The following is a 16,615-nucleotide window of genomic DNA, read 5'->3' as shown; positions in this document are numbered from 1 at the left end:
ATTTATATAATATCTTTTTAAAATAATTTATTTTAGAAATATAAATTGAATTACTAAATATATAAATTTATATATTCATACTAAATTCATAAGAGTTATACTAAATAATTAAAATAATCTTTAAATAATTAATTATAAATATAAAAGAGTAACATTTTATTAAAATAAAAAATTTAAGTAAGTTTTTATTTTATTATTATGATATTAATATTGAATCTAATCATATATTATTTATAGAAATAAAAATTTTATACAACATTAAAAATTATAATAGATAATTTTTTATCATTTAAATTACTATGAATTATTTTATTGTATTAAATTTATATGAAATATGAAATCCATAAATACAACAATAAATATATTCTTAATAAATGATTTGGAAGGTTAGGAAACTTAAATGTAAAATGAATAGCAAGATGGCGCCTCACAAATACCCAATATGCCCCGCGCGATTGATTTGCGCATGTCAGTTGTTCGCATTGCAAATGGCGGCTCCTTGTTATTGTTCATGGCGTTTTATGACTTGTCCCTTTATATTACCGATTATGTCGAGTTTTTTCGAAATTCCTACCGCGCGCTGTGTGCAAAAAGTGAAATAAGACTTGCGCGGCATATTTTAGATTAAAATTAGTGTTCTTGTGGTGTGGCTCCGTGCATTTTGAACGCGAGAAATCCCGCACGAAGTTGGAAAGAAATGGGGTAACGTTAAAATTTTCTTGTGTTCATACGGTATGAAATCGTTCTGTGCAAAGACTGAAGTGAGGCTCGTTGGCTACCATGCTGTTCATTATTGAATTTTAACTTTGTTTTGGTAAGCATATATAATTATCAAGTATACAAGGAAGCTGCAAAATAAAAATGTTCAGACTTTTGACGGTCTATCTTGAGCATGCTTGAGCCCACTTCACGTACACCTCCCCCGACGGACAAAATGGTGGCCCCCCGATATCTAGTGCTCTGGATGCCTTATTTTATCGAAAATCATTATGGAAATTGTCAAAATCAGCTGTTGTTTATACAGGATACTAAATTCTGATTAGCGCAACAATTTACATTTTATGTCTGATTGAAAAAAATATTCTATAACCTATTTTCTTCTACATAGAAGTTGTGCCCCTGTCTTATGGCCCAAAAGATTTTAATTGCAGTTCGTGAGTAGTAAGATTTTGGTCCAAAATTATTTATGCTATATATATCTCTTGATTCGGTAAATATTAATAGTATAATTGATTCTAACTTTGTATTTTCTTCATTAATCGCTATAATTTGACAAAAATCATGATCAAATTATAACCTAGTAATGCTCATTGGCCTCACTTTTTGTTTATGCACTATGTTTTCGTTTTTGTTTTGTTTCGACTTGTCAATTTTACATTTTTATTTGATATTTTTGTATTATATTTGAATTTTGCTTTATTATTTTTATATATTTATTCAAAATTGATTCAATTTGTAAGTTTTTAAATATTTATATAATTTTTTCGTAATTTGTAGTTTTGTTATAATCATTTATAATATATATATTATGGATAAATATTATAGTTAAATATAATTTATTGACATAATAAAATAAAATTATATTAAATAATTAATATAATATAATATAATATTAATGTAATATATAATATAATATAATATTAATATAATATATAATTAATATTAATATAATATGTAATATTTTATGTAATTAAATTATTTTTATTTTATTACTTTGTAATGGATAATTATTGTTGACATTTTAATTTAATTTTTTTTTTATTCTAAAACTCTCTACAAAATTTTTTTTTATGACTATAATTTAAAATTATATTATATTATGTTTAATAATTAATAATCATAAATTATTACAACAAATTATCTTATTATCAATAACAACAAAATATCTTATTATAATTTATATAACAATAAAATATAACAATATATAACAATAAAACAAATAATTTATATAAATTTTTAAAAATAATATAAAAATAATTTATTTTATAAAAATATTTAATTTTTTTTTTTTTTTTTTTTGCACTTTCAGATTATAATTGGTAAGTTGTTTTATTAAATTATTTTTTATTTAAATAAAATTATAATATTGTTTATTATAAGTATTTTTAGATAATTTTAAATATCTTTAGATAAATATATTCAATGATAATAAAATTAAAAATATTTCATAAGAAATAATAAATATGGCTATAATTAAAAATTTATATAATCATTAATGAATAATTTATATTTTAAAATTACAATTTATAAATTATATATTAATTTTTTTATTAAAAAATATGTTTAAATTATTATGTCTTATCATATATTTATAAATAGTATATAAAATGATTTTATTTTATTATGTCAAAACAGATTTGTATTAAATTTATCTTAGTTAAAATTTTTAATTATGAAATTATTACAAATTATTACAAAATTAAGTTATTAAATTTTTTAACTTATGTAATTTGTCTAATAAAAATATATTATTTTATTCTATAGAAACAATAAATATATTTGTTAGTGTTGGAGTGGTTTGGAGTTGTCGGTTTAAAACCGACATTCAAACATCTTATCACCACATATTCTAGTGGTACCCTGAGGCGTTTGAACCTCTCTGGGTAGTATGTGATTTGTGGTTGGTAAGTATAACGAATTATATAATATTATGTTAATTATACAATTATACATTGTATAATTTATATTTTATTAAATATAAATTTATTAAATATAATTATTTATTATATATTATTAAATATAAATTTTATTTTATTAAACATAAATTCTTTTTTTATATTCAATTAATATTAAAATATTATAATATATTGTATTATATTTTTTATTGGAGAAAATTATTTTTTAGTTTCTGATTAGTTTTTATAATAAATTAAATAAAAAATCTCTTTTAATTATAATGAAAAACTTACATATTTATTATATTTTAAATAAAGTTTTATATATATATATATATATATATATATATATATATAAAATTAAGATATTAATTTGTTGTATATTATAGTCATGGCGGCTGATAGTGATGGTGATCTAATTCAAACAGTCATAACGTGTGAAGGTAATTTAGAAGACCCAGAATTTCCACACAAATTTAAAATTATTGTTGATCATCTTAAATCTTTGCTTTGCAAAGGTAATATTTGTAGATAATAATTAAAATAAATTTCTAATTAATAATACTTAGCTAATATTGAATATTTAATATTATTATATTTGATATTTTATGATTTATAGATAATGGGGATGGTTTAAGAGTAAATAAGGTAGAGCCATGGAATTCTGTCAGAGTCACATTTTCAATACCCAGAGAAGCTGCACTACGTCTTCGAGAATTAGCAGCTCAGGGTTCTCCAACACTTACACAACTTGGAATTCTTTCAGTACAAGTTGAGGGAGATCAGGTAATTAAGTAAATAATATATTATTTGATATTTTATTAACAATGAATTACAATAATAATAAAATTAAGATAAAAGAAAATTAAAACAATAAATAAAGTATATTTTATGAATTATGATAGGTAATATCATTGAGGATAGCTAATCGCTTTAGTGGAGAGGCACAGGAAATTGTATTACGTTCAGGATCTTCACAAGATAATAGTGCCAAATCTCAAAATGAATCCACTAGCAATACATCTAATATGGATAGTGAACCTCCAACAGCTTTACCTGGTCCAAGTAATACAACTAGTATTTCTTCAGCATTACGTAATGTGGCTCAAATAATTGCAGCTAGTATGTTTTACATATTTTATAAAATTGTTTTGTAAAATTTTTAAAAAACTTTTTTCATGTGTTGTGTTTTTTTCAGGTACATCATCGGAAAAAGTACCACAATTTCGTTCTCCAAATGTAGTTGCACCCACAGACTGTGATCCTATTCCACCTTTTCTTGCAAAATCTGTACAGTCCGCATCAGGCAGTAACAATGTTGGTGCCTCTGGAAATCAAACTGTAACTAATCCCAGTGCTTCGCCTAGGAATAATTATAATGGTCCATTCCCATTTGCCAGTATGACACATGCTGCCCAAGCAATTCATAATCGTGAATCACAAGCAACCACAATTAAAAATACAATGCAATTTAAACATCATGTTCAGCCACCTCCGCCTTATCCTGCTCAAGAGAATTTGGCGACAGTAACAACATTAACAGCTGGTCATACTACTACTCAATCAGTTGTATCAGTTGGTCAGTTAACAAATCAGTACAAGTCTTCAATTACTACTACATCTAGTCTGTCACCAAACAATAACAATCTGGCAGGGAATTCAAATGGTAATGGAAATCAAGTTGCTTTGTCCAGTCCACTTCTTGTTAATCTTTTACAAAATGATGCTAACACGCATCCAAATAATGTGATATCTGGTCAGAAAATGTTACCACCAGCAGTCATCGATAATTCTGGACTTACAAATCGTATGAGACCCACTAAAAAACCAACAGTTAGAAGAAAAGATTTAGCTTCACCTAATGAATCACCACCGAATTTAGATTCTCTTAGAACAGAGGATCTTATAGGAGGATCAACAGTAGTTTCTGACTTATCTCAATCTTCTACATCTGCATTTGCAACTGTTAATGCTAATCAATCTTCAACTATTTCTCAACAACATCCAGTTAATGTAATTAGTGGCGTTGCACAAAATATAGCCCAGCAAGCAGTACATCAAGCTTCTGTTAGTGGACAAATACAACAACCTGCATCATCACTACATGCTCAAGTACAAATACAGCAAAAGTTTCCCATCAGACAAGAATTGGCTTATAGACCATCGCAAGTACAATTACAAAGTCAACTTCCAATTAGACATCCAGTAAATGGACAGCAAATTCGAACACCTTTGCAACAACGACAATTACTTCTTCAACAGCAACAGCAACATCAAGTTCATTTAACACAACAACAACAACAACAACAATTGAATCAACAAAATATAAATTCTCCCCATTTACTTACACAACAGATTTCAACTCAACAACAATCTTTGGTACAACCGCAAAATGTAAATACATCGTTACAACCTACATCCGTTTCCAGTCAACCACTTTTGCAACAACAACAATTAATGCAACATTCGTCAGTAGGCATAAATGTTCCACAACAACGGCTTAGTTACTTAAATAATCAACGTCAACAAACTCCACCTCCTTATTCACGACAACAAGTTCCACCACAGTCCCATTTAGGACAACAAAATCAAGTATTGAATGTGCAACAACAATTACATCATAATCAACTTAAAAATGTTAATGTTAACACTAATGCCACAACTGATTTTCGTTATGGACAAAGTCAAAATATTTTAAGCAGAAATTATCAAACTACAACTAGTACTGCTAATGGGACCACGTGGAACGCACAAAATAATTCTATTCCACAAGGTGCTCAGGTTAATACTATTCGTCTGCCAACTACGAATCAGGTTTCAGGTGCCTTTTCTCAGTGTGGATCTCATAGTAATCATATTTCTAATAGTAATATTGTTTCACCTGCTACTAAAGTTGAAACTTCTGAATCTCCTAATCCTAAAGAAGAGACACCTGAACCAGAGTATACATCAACTGGTAAAATACGACAGTTTCTTATTAACCCTTTAACTGGGCATTTGGAACCAATGCCTAGTGAGAGCTCGGATTCAGAACCAGAAAGTGCAGTAGATAATCAAGATGATTTCTTTTCCTTTCCATCGCCATCAAATGATCGATCAAATTCCATATTTTCCGACGACGATGCAGACAGTAATTTCTCAAGAAGAAATGATACAACAACAAATACAGATCAGTCAGATTCTGAAACCACAGTGAAATCTACTGCCAGTGAAGGAAGTTTGAAGCATAGCAGAATAAAATCTAACAGAGAGACCGCACAAAGTCCAATGCCTGGAGAGAAAATCAAATTAAGACTAAAATTAGAAAAATCTGAACCTGTTACACCAGCTTATAAAGTTGATGTTTCGTTCGTAAACACACCACCGATTAGAAAAGCTGATAAATCAGTAAATAAAATGTTTACTGGTATTCCCAACTCAGGAACTGGTGATGAACCAAGAGTGCCTCCCTTACACATTTCTTTAAGAGGACGTAATGCTTCTGTAGTACAAATCAGAAAAAAGGAAAAGAAATCCCTAAAAGATGGTGAGTCTGACCCTACTAATATAAAAAGGAGAGGGAAATTAAAAAAAATGAAAGAATGTATAGATGGGAACAAATTGTTGCAAAAAAAGTCATCTTTAAGCATGATTATAGGTACTTCATCCGCATCTAAATTACCTTTATCTAATAACACGATGATCAACAGTACCAATTCTATTAGCAAAGTTAATAATATACTTCAAACAGTTGTATCAAAACCTAATGCCTTAAAACAAGAATTATCTATGGATGTTGTACGTGTACAAACTGGTGTTACAAAACCAAGTTCAAGTAAAAGTAGCGATGTCGATGACATACCATTAAACAGTCGAATACCATCTCCTTCAAAACATAAATCCACTATTTTGAATCAACCTTTGAATACACAACAGTCTTTAACAAAAAATCAAGTTGAACTAGATGTTCAAAATCATGTACAGGAGCATAAAATAGGAGGAGGTGAGATATTTTCCAAATTAAGAATTGAAAATATATTTTTAATTCTTAATATTATTATTTCATTATTTTTTATATTATATTATTTATAATATAAAAAATTAATTAATCTGTATTAAATCAGAATATTCTACATTCATAATATTATTATTATGAATTATTATTATTTTGTAAATTTTTAATAATTTTTTTATTCTTCTTATTTATTATTCCTTTATTTTTAGGAAAAACTAAAAGAAGAGATTCTAAAAAGAAATCAGAATCAGGAGACGGTTTACATCGTGAACAAAACTTATTGTCTGGTGGTAGAATTTTAGATAATCAAGCAAAATGGAGAAAACTTAATTATAAAGGTGATTCAAGTCAATCTGTAAGAAAAGTTGATACACTTTTGACTGGCAATGATTTCAATACTGTCAAAAAAGTAGGAGAAATCAGAAGAACGAGCGATAGTGAAATTACTCGATCAATCGAAAAGAATACCTTAAATGCTGTTGCTTCAAGATTAACTGAAGTAAATGGTGTAAAAAAAGATTTAATTAGTCAAGAAAAAAGGAGAAGATTAAGTTTAATGGATGAGAAAGATCTGCATTTAGGAGGTAAATATAAAGTAATTTTATTTCATATATTGTCTTAATATTTTATTATTATTACTATAAATACTTTTACATTTATATATATTAAATTTTGATATACATAAATTATAAATATTACATATTTATATTTAATATTCCATTAATTTTTTTTCAAAATATATTTCAGAATCTCAAGATGCAGAAACCACACATTTTAATAATCAGAAGACCATTTCTGAATGTTCTTCAGCCAGTACAGTTCCAAATACAAATACAAATACAAATACAAATACAAATACAAATACAAATATAAAATCTGCTAGTAATTCATCATTTGAGAATGAAACTTCTGGATTAGTACCACCAATTATATCTACACAAAATGATTCAAATCCATCTACTAATATTGAAAATAAAATATCTACACATGTTGAAACTTCTATGAAAAATACACAATCAACTGTAAATAGAATTATTTCTGGAAAAATTAAAACAGAAACAGATAATTGCAAAACAAATTGTAATATTATAACAAAAAGTCAAACTATTAATCAGAAATTAAAACATATGGTTTCAAAAAATGATGCAAATACTATCATTAACAGACATAATAAAATAGAACATATTGGTCATAAAAAAATAATTCAGAATCATGTAAAACAACCTGACCGATCCACAGTAGAAAACAAAGTGGATAATACACAAAGAATTAGTTTATTAAAAACACAATGTTCAACAATAGGAAACTCAATGGACCAAGTTCCCAGATCCCAAAATGTTGATGTACCTACCAGCAAGCCAACTTTACCAATTGGAGAAATTAATGTAACAGAAGCAAAAGTTAAACAAAAATTACTTGAAACTACAGTTCCAATTGCAATTGGTGTGGATGCAAGTGTAGAAAGAGTCAGCAGTGGAGGAGGTGGTGAAGATTCAGGTATTGAGTCAATGGATGCTCTATCAGAGAAATCACCAAATCAAGGGGAATCTCCTTTGCATAGGCCAGTGACTGAATCAGTAACACAAAGCAGTACAAAGACTGCTATTCAAGGGGAATCTACCCTACCAATCACCAATAAGAACGTGCCTTCCTCAACTAGTAGTAGTGATATGTGTTCAAATTCCCATTCGGAACTTCTAAAATCCAGTGGCCCGCAAAGGTTAAGTCCTGTGTCCGTAGCAAGTTATCTTGAAAATCATTTAAATCGTAATATATCAAATTCCAGTGAACATGACACAAAAAATATATCTAGTGAAAATTCAACTTCAACAATACAGAGAACTGGTGGTCATAGTGACTTGATTCCTAGTTTAGAAGTGACTGATAAAAGTGTATCCAGCCCTCTAGTGTCAGGATCTGTGACTATTGTGACTACTTCTGTATCCAGTACTGTGGATAGTGATAACTTATTGCAATGCGCACAGCAACAAACAAATGACTTTTCTGAAAAAGACAATTGTAGCATTAAATTAGAAGCTTCTATCAATCAGCATGAGCAGGGTAAGACAAATATTAAACATGAAGTGTCAAGAACCCCAGAAAGTGCATCTGAAGACAATGTAAAAACAGTCATAGATGGTAATAGTGCAATTAGATTAAATGATGAACCTCATGGACAAAATAATAATGGTGTGCCTGTAATACAAAATCATGTTGCTTATAATAAGATAAAGACAGAAAAACTTGATACTACACTTACAAATGAGGCTAAGGTGGTAGTAGACAACTCATGTTCTAGTAGTTCAAGTTTTAGTTCTGAAATCAAAGTAGAATCTAATGTTAATGAAAAAGTTGATGATACAAGGCAAAATGATCGATCAGATAATACAAAAAACTCTTTAAGTGTAACATCTGTTAAGTTAGAACAATGTTCCGATCAAAACCAAAAATCTAATGTACAAAGTCATCAACAAATATCTGTTAGGGAGTCTTCTATGAATCTTCAAAAAGTTGCAGATGATTTGGTTAAGAAAATTGTAAATGATGCAAGTGATATAAACATAGGTATTCAATCACCTCTTGGTGAAGATCCTCAACCAATTAGAATTACTCCACCATTATATACATACTCTAATCCAGTAGTTTTACAAAGAGATGAGACTCCAAGCCCAGCAGCACAAAATCCAGAAGTGGATTCGAGTGATGTTGAACATGTCAAAAGAAAACGTAGGAGAAAACAAGAATTAGAAGGACGACAAGATGTTATATGTATAGAAGACAATGATGAAACACAATTTGTAGAAAGATTGAATTCTAATAATACAGATGATTATGTTAAAAGACCACCAAAATCATTGTTAGAACAGCTTCTAATAGAAATACCGAATGATACTAATGAGAAGAGATCTCTAAGAACAAGATCTCAGAAATTAAATAGTCCTGATATCATAAAGACTCCAAAAGGTAGTCCTCATGGTCCTAATAAATTAGAAGAGAGACGCAGTATATCACCTTATGCTAAAGCAAGTCCTAAATTAGGAGTATCTAAATTATCTCCTAATACGACAATAAAAGTGGGGAAAAGAAAACGTCAGGAAAGTGAAAGTTCTGTAGCATCTAGCACTGCTGATGATCCACAATCACGACCAGGAAAACGAAAATGTTCAGAAAATGCTGCAGAACTTATAAAAGCTTGTATGGGTGTTGATGAAGCTGCTTTAAAGAAACAAGTACCTGTCAAAGAAGAACAGCCAAAAAAGGGATTTAATATACTGGCTAAGACTAAAAAAGGTGTTTATCTTATATTATTTTCATTATTTAGTAATATTAATTTAGTAATATTATTTTCTGTTATAATATATTTGCTATATTATTTGATATATATTATACAAAATATCTCATGTAACTTTATTACCTACAACATCACTATTTTTAGAATTATGAAAACATTTTTCCTACAAAAGACATTGTTTTGTGGGGATTATCATGTGATGCAAAGATTTTCATTTTAGGTGGTCAAGAACATACTAAGAACATATTAAGGTCATCTCCATCTTTTTAAATGGATGTTTATCTTTTTTTATCAGTACCTGATAACAATTTTTAAAGTGAGTTCAATGACCTATTCTACAAAGTTTCAAGATATTTCTCTCATTTCTTGGGAAGGTGTTCAAAATGGACACAGTTGAAAATCATTCAGCCATTTTGATGTATGTAAATCTGGTCATTAAATCTGGGCAGTAACCAGGCCTAAGTAAATATTTAATGTTTTATAGAACATAAAAAATAAATGTTTAGTAGTATATTATAAAATGAATAAATTTTCAGTAGTTATTATAATTTTAAAAAAAAGATAAATGCAAAAAGTATACAGTTTTTAGGACGACTACGAGACAAGATAAAGAACGAGAATTACTAGTGCAAACTGACGTATAATTGTCAAATAAATTATATGAATTTTTAATGGTTACTTTTAGTAACCTTGATGCACCTTTTAGATCGTTGAACTCGTTATAACAGGTGCTACAACATAGAAATAAAAATGATCTTAATATATTTAAGATACCTCCACCTAAAATAAAACAGTTTTCGCCATTTAATATTTCCTGCAAAACATTGTTTAAGATTTTGAAAACTAAACTAATATTTCAGGTGATAAAATTACATGGATATAAATATTTAAAAAAATTTCATTAGATATAATATATGTATTTGCTTATTTATATTGTTCCATGAAATAATAAGGACTGCCAAAAACAGGTTAATAAAAGTGCCAATAATAATTGATCATTCTAAATATTGTTATATTGAATCACTGAAGTTATTTTGATCATACATACATATTTTTGTATGTATTTTTATATGAATATATATTTACATCTATCTATATAGTTTATTAATTTCATTTGCATAAACATTAAATGATTATTTCTCAACCTTAATCATTAATTTATGACTAATTAATTTTACATTGTTTAAATATTATTTTGAAATCGAACCTGGATATTTTGATACAAGCATTTTTGTATTTTTAGGTCCCATTGTGGTAGAAGTAGATTCGTCTGATGATGAGCCATTGATTGAATCTGTAGGAAAAGCAAGAATGCGATTATCAGACGAAACATCCGCTGCATCTCCAAAATCTAAAGATCAAAAGTAAGCAACATCGGTTCAGCATTCTTTTAGCAGCAGCATATCTGAATTTGTCAGAGATTTGAGAGCCCCGCTACGTAAATAAATTTTTGTTATTCTAGAACAAATACAAGCACAACTGTTTCTGGCAGTCAAATTAATTCCAGTAATATATCAAATTTCAATGCCAGTAATAGAGTGCAAAGAGAGAGCCGTTTGTTAACTACTAAACAACCGAATACAACCGCGATAGTTACCGCCGGAAAGGAAAGGCTACGTGGTACTTCCATATCCAATAATGAATCCTTAGGAGAAGTTACAACAAGAAGATCTGTTCGACAGAACACATCTTCGCCATTGGCAACACCAGCAAGCAATACAAGAGGTGCGTCTAGATCTACAGAAGATATTACTAGACGAAAAACTCGAAGTGGTGCTGGTATGTAAAATTTGTACATGTTATAATACAACTTATAAATAAAAAAAATAAATATTTGATAAATAAACACTATATATATAAGGTGTTAATATATTTATAAGATATTAAATGAGACAATATCATAAAAATAGATATTTATCACTCTATTTGTCTTGTTTCGTCTAATGTAAATTTCAATTGCCTATAACTTAAAAATAAATAAATCTCAATCGACATTTTCATATAATAACTTTAATATTTATTTTGGCTTCAAAAATCAATTTTTCAAAGTTATTCACGATTATTACACCTTATATAGATTTACACTCAAATTTATATATATATATATATATATATATATATATATATATCATTTATGTTAAGTATTTAATGCATTATTACTTACATTATTATTATTATCTTTTATGTATATAAATTATACATTTCACATACCATTTTAATTAAAGACACCTCGTACAGCGGGAACATTGTTTTAGTAACAGCTGAAGCAACGGAGCAAGCAAAACGGAGGCGAATATCCCGAGAAAACAAATGACCTTCGGGAAGTGACCTTGACAGTGATTAGCTACCGTCGCTCGTCAAGGCCTATCCGACTAATTGTGTATCTATTACAAATGGTTATGTGATCGCCGTGTGGCTGGACCCCACCTGGTGAAACTGCATGCGTCAATACCGCACAATGCTGCTGTGTATATATATATGTGTGTGTATAATATGTGTGTATATATATATATATATATATATACATATACATATATATGTATATATCAGGAGTATCGTATTTGTGGAGTGCTGGATGGTATTTAAATTTTTTGTTGCAATAGAATATATGCTGAATTTCATTAAGATAAATTTTATATTTCATAATATTATGCAAATATTTGAAATAAATTTATAGGATATTATTGTTACGTTTTTAAATGTTTAAAGTGCTCATCATAAAAGTAAAAAATAAAAAATATTTTATTATTTTTTGTTACCGTCTAAGCGTTCTCAATTACACTTTACTCCTAAACAGCAAAGTTTAGTTACTCAGAATAATCTGCTCAATGCATTATATCTTAAGTAACTGAACTGATCCAAAACTGCCGACTTAATGTGCAACTTTCTTTTGCCAAGCTTGTATAATTCTGTATTTAATTAATATAAAAAAATTTTTATTTAATAATTTTGTAAAATATTATGTTATATCTTCAATATAAACAAAATTTTATTAATTGAATATCTAATATTATTTTATTAATAGATAGATTATTGATCAAAATTAAAAACGATAAAAAATAATGAAAAACAACTAAATTAATAAATAAATAATTAATAAATACCTTTTACATTAAAATTTTTTTTTTTTTAAATATTAGATATTACATATACAGATTAATAATGGTAAAAGAAAGTCGAAATTTTTAATGCATTAAAATGAAATCTGACTGTACTGCCATAAATAATGTATATTTCTCAAGGATAAATTTCATTGATTGGTGGGGCTTGAGTCGCTGCTCTTTGACAACTTTGCTGATAGACTTTGTTTAAAAATATTTGTTTCATATTTTATATTAATTTTGATTTGTCACTATAAATTTTTTTACTATACAAATAGTTATAAACAAAATTCTTTATTATAGTAATGTTTTTGGTAACATTTTATAATTTAGAATATTTATTTAAATTTACATTTATATCATAAAATTTTTAAAATATAAAATTCTATATTCATATAGAATAATCATATTTTTTTATAAATGTATTCAATTAAAATTATCTTCATTATGAAAAATTTCTGTTATTATTATAACAAATATTTACATTATATATTAAAAAATCCTACTTTTTGTCATTTCAATGAACATAGTTTTTCAGCAAAAAGTTGTCTTGAGTCACAATATTGCAAAAGGCAAAAGTATAGAATTATTAAGAAGGATTTATTTTATTTATAAAACATAAACAAAACGTTGGGATAAATCATGCATAAATATATAAATATAATAAGAATAATTATAATAGAAAAACGAATAATACAATGTTAATTTGATAGGTAATATATAAATGAATATATTTTGTAAATAACTTCTTGTAAAGATACATCTTCATTGTATATAGAAACTGTTTAAATTTTTATTAAATTAGTAATAATTCAAATTGTGCAACATTGTCATACTATTAATTATTTTTTGTGATTGTGCACTAACGACATTAGAAGCACTTTTTTGGCATCACTTAAAATATATAAAAATGTGTACGCATACGTATATATTATATTATGTATGTATATATGTGATGTATATGAACTATTGTATATGAACAATTGTTTTTGTGAACAGATAATCTAGTTTTATATTGTATAAATGTAAATTATACAGTTGAGAGTTGGAGTTTTTAAATGAACCTGTGATAGCCATCACAGCATTTTTTTTATGTTGAGAATCTGCATTTAAAATGTCACAGTAATGTGTATGCAATTGTTCCATAATTCTGTGTACGTTCCGTTATTTGTCTTAAGTAAATAAGCATCTGCAGGTTAGATTTGAAGAAATGAAGAAAATATTATATTATAGTTATTTTTCCTTATATAATTAATTAATATTAAAATTGTATTGTTTAATAAGTGAATAAATTCTAATTTAAATTAGAATCACATATTTAAAATTTTTAAAATAAACTTCCTCTAACTATTTCTTCATTTTTATATTAATTTATAAAAATTAATATATAATTTTTAAATTTCATAAAGAATAAAATTGAATAAAATTTAATATTTTCTTCATATTCTTTATAGAAGCTTTGATGGCTATCAAATAGTATCTTTTAAAAAAATATTGTCATATGAACGTTGAGTATTGAATTCAATAATATTTTGAATAGGAAAAATTTTAACAAATTTCATCCCTTGAATGAAATCATTTTGAATAATTTCGTTAAATTTTCTTCTATTTTTAATATTAAGTTAAATTATTTAGTTAGAATTGCTTGTTTAACAAAATTTATTTCAATAGATCTTGACTCGTATATTGTAAATAGTAGCATGCTTATTTTACATGGTGGGAATTTATGCTGTATATAAAACATATAAAGAAATGAATATCCAAATTGTGCGTTTAATTTGATTCAGCCCTATATTGTAATAGAATTACATATAATATAAAATACAGTAATTTAATAATACAATTTAAGAATCAGCAGGAAAGAAATAAATTGTAATTGCGATGTACAATATTTTATCTTTAAAATAGAGAAATAAGTTAGGGATTATTATGTTATAATTTTATTATTGAATATCACATTTATATGATTATAAAGAAAGTAAGCTTTCTTGCGTGTAAATATAAATATTTTAAAAATAAGTAAATATTTTGCATGTTTACATAATTAAGGAGCTTCTAAAGTTTGTCTGCCATATAATTGCATATGTAGTATGTATGTATTATAATACAAATAATACTAATACACCAAAGATCACAAGTTGATTGTAATATGTAACAATTGTTGATATTCAACACATTTTTAAAAGATGGTGTATTTGTAACGCTCAATAAATAATTGGTGTTTATAGTGTGCTTCATAAACACATAATATATCATTATTTTCATGCAGACTATAATGATTATACCAATTAAAATGTTCAATTTTATGCTCATGTGTATGTATGTATAATGAATGCATTACAAGCTCCTTAATTTTGTTTGCAGTGCCACTAATATTCTATCATAAATATGAATATGCGTTTTAAAATCACCAGCTCCTAGGTGAAACTTGATGACTCTAAAACTTGCTGTATACAAAACATTTGTATTTTTAGTATTTGATTAATTTAGTATTTGATATAAAGAGCAGTAAAAGTAAATGATTGATAATAATTCAAGTGGATATATAAATATAAATATATATATAAATAAAAAATTAGATACAATATTATATTTGTAGAAAATGATAGCACGTGAGAAGAAAATCGCGCTATGATTATGAGAAAAATATTACAATTATATTATTACCTATTATTACACAAAGTGGATACACAATATAGTAATTTGCTAATTGTACCTTTTAATAATTATTGTAGACACATTGACGAAGGTTTTTTTCTTGTTATTAATTATTACCATAAACTTAAAGGATAATGAAAAATGTGTTATACAAAGATGCAATTGCTTATTTTGTATCATACCCAGTTTCATGAATTACTTTGATATCTCACATATATATATTTGTCAAATCAAAGTGATTTTGTGGTCATTTATAATAGAGAAATACATTCTGTAGTTATATCAATTTTTCTAGTTATAATTTAACAATATAGTATAATTTAACAATAATTATTTTGTGATAAAAAACAAATAATATTTTGCAAACATATGCAAATATTTTCTTTCAGGATAATAAATACAAAAAGATTTAAATTAATATTTTTTTATATATTTTTAAAATTATTATAATTTTTATGTTTATTTCATCAATTTTATATTTAACATATTAAAACATTTTGATACAATATAATTTTTTCAAAAACATTTTTTATTTAATGTTTTAGAATATAAAAATAATTGAAACATGATAATATGAAACAGATTTTTATTTTTTGTAAATTGTAAATAATGTTAAATATTTATCAATTATTTCTAGTTATAAATTACTAAAGTTTATGAATGATATATAATTTCAATGTTGTTTATTAAAATCTTTATAAATATATTTATTTTAAAACAAAATATGTTTTGTGAAAGTATGATATAAATATATTTAACAATTTCATAAGATTTTATTTCATATATAAAGATGATTATGAATGAGATAAATTATTTTCAAAAAAATACAATTATTAAAATATCATAGGAATAATAAATAATATTTGTTTATAATAAAAATATAATAAAAATATTTAAAAGAAATTCACTTATCAAATTAAAAAATCAATTTTTTAAAAATAGTTTATAAATAAAT

At 26.1% G+C, this 16,615-nt stretch overlaps 1 protein-coding gene across 7 annotated transcripts; it reads left to right on the top strand.

Moving 5' to 3' along the window:
• The first annotated feature begins 519 nt into the window (after positions 1-519).
• Positions 520-12,933, top strand: LOC122715444 (putative mediator of RNA polymerase II transcription subunit 26). 7 transcript variants are annotated; one of them, XM_043937643.1, is made up of 11 exons: positions 520-702; positions 2,485-2,624; positions 3,005-3,133; positions 3,235-3,401; positions 3,521-3,737; positions 3,814-6,597; positions 6,819-7,193; positions 7,357-9,900; positions 11,145-11,265; positions 11,364-11,680; positions 12,127-12,933. In XM_043937643.1, the coding sequence occupies exons 3-11, from the start codon at positions 3,007-3,009 to the stop codon at positions 12,213-12,215; spliced, it is 6,741 nt and encodes a 2,246-aa protein (XP_043793578.1). In that variant the 5' UTR covers positions 520-702; positions 2,485-2,624; positions 3,005-3,006; the 3' UTR covers positions 12,216-12,933. The 7 variants fall into 7 exon arrangements, with proteins under 7 accessions (XP_043793578.1, XP_043793581.1, XP_043793579.1 ...); XM_043937646.1 differs by having other exon boundaries at positions 520-814; positions 12,163-12,933; XM_043937644.1 differs by having other exon boundaries at positions 520-814; positions 12,157-12,933.
• Positions 12,934-16,615: the final 3,682 nt, after the last annotated feature.

This window comes from Apis laboriosa, unplaced genomic scaffold (genome assembly GCF_014066325.1).
Source record: "Apis laboriosa isolate Shangri-la unplaced genomic scaffold, ASM1406632v1 scaffold35_cov144, whole genome shotgun sequence".
In the NCBI taxonomy this organism is placed as follows: domain Eukaryota; kingdom Metazoa; phylum Arthropoda; class Insecta; order Hymenoptera; family Apidae; genus Apis; species Apis laboriosa.
This window is presented reverse-complemented; position numbering and strand designations above follow the sequence as displayed.

Bases quoted from the DNA above. Each gene is read 5' to 3' on its own strand.
- LOC122715444 (XM_043937643.1), top strand. From the start codon at position 3,007: ATGGCGGCTGATAGTGATGGTGATCTAATTCAAACAGTCATAACGTGT. The intron at 3,402-3,520 runs GTAATTAAGTAA...GAATTATGATAG, and splicing joins TACAAGTTGAGGGAGATCAG to GTAATATCATTGAGGATAGC. The intron at 11,266-11,363 runs GTAAGCAACATC...TTGTTATTCTAG, and splicing joins CCAAAATCTAAAGATCAAAA to AACAAATACAAGCACAACTG.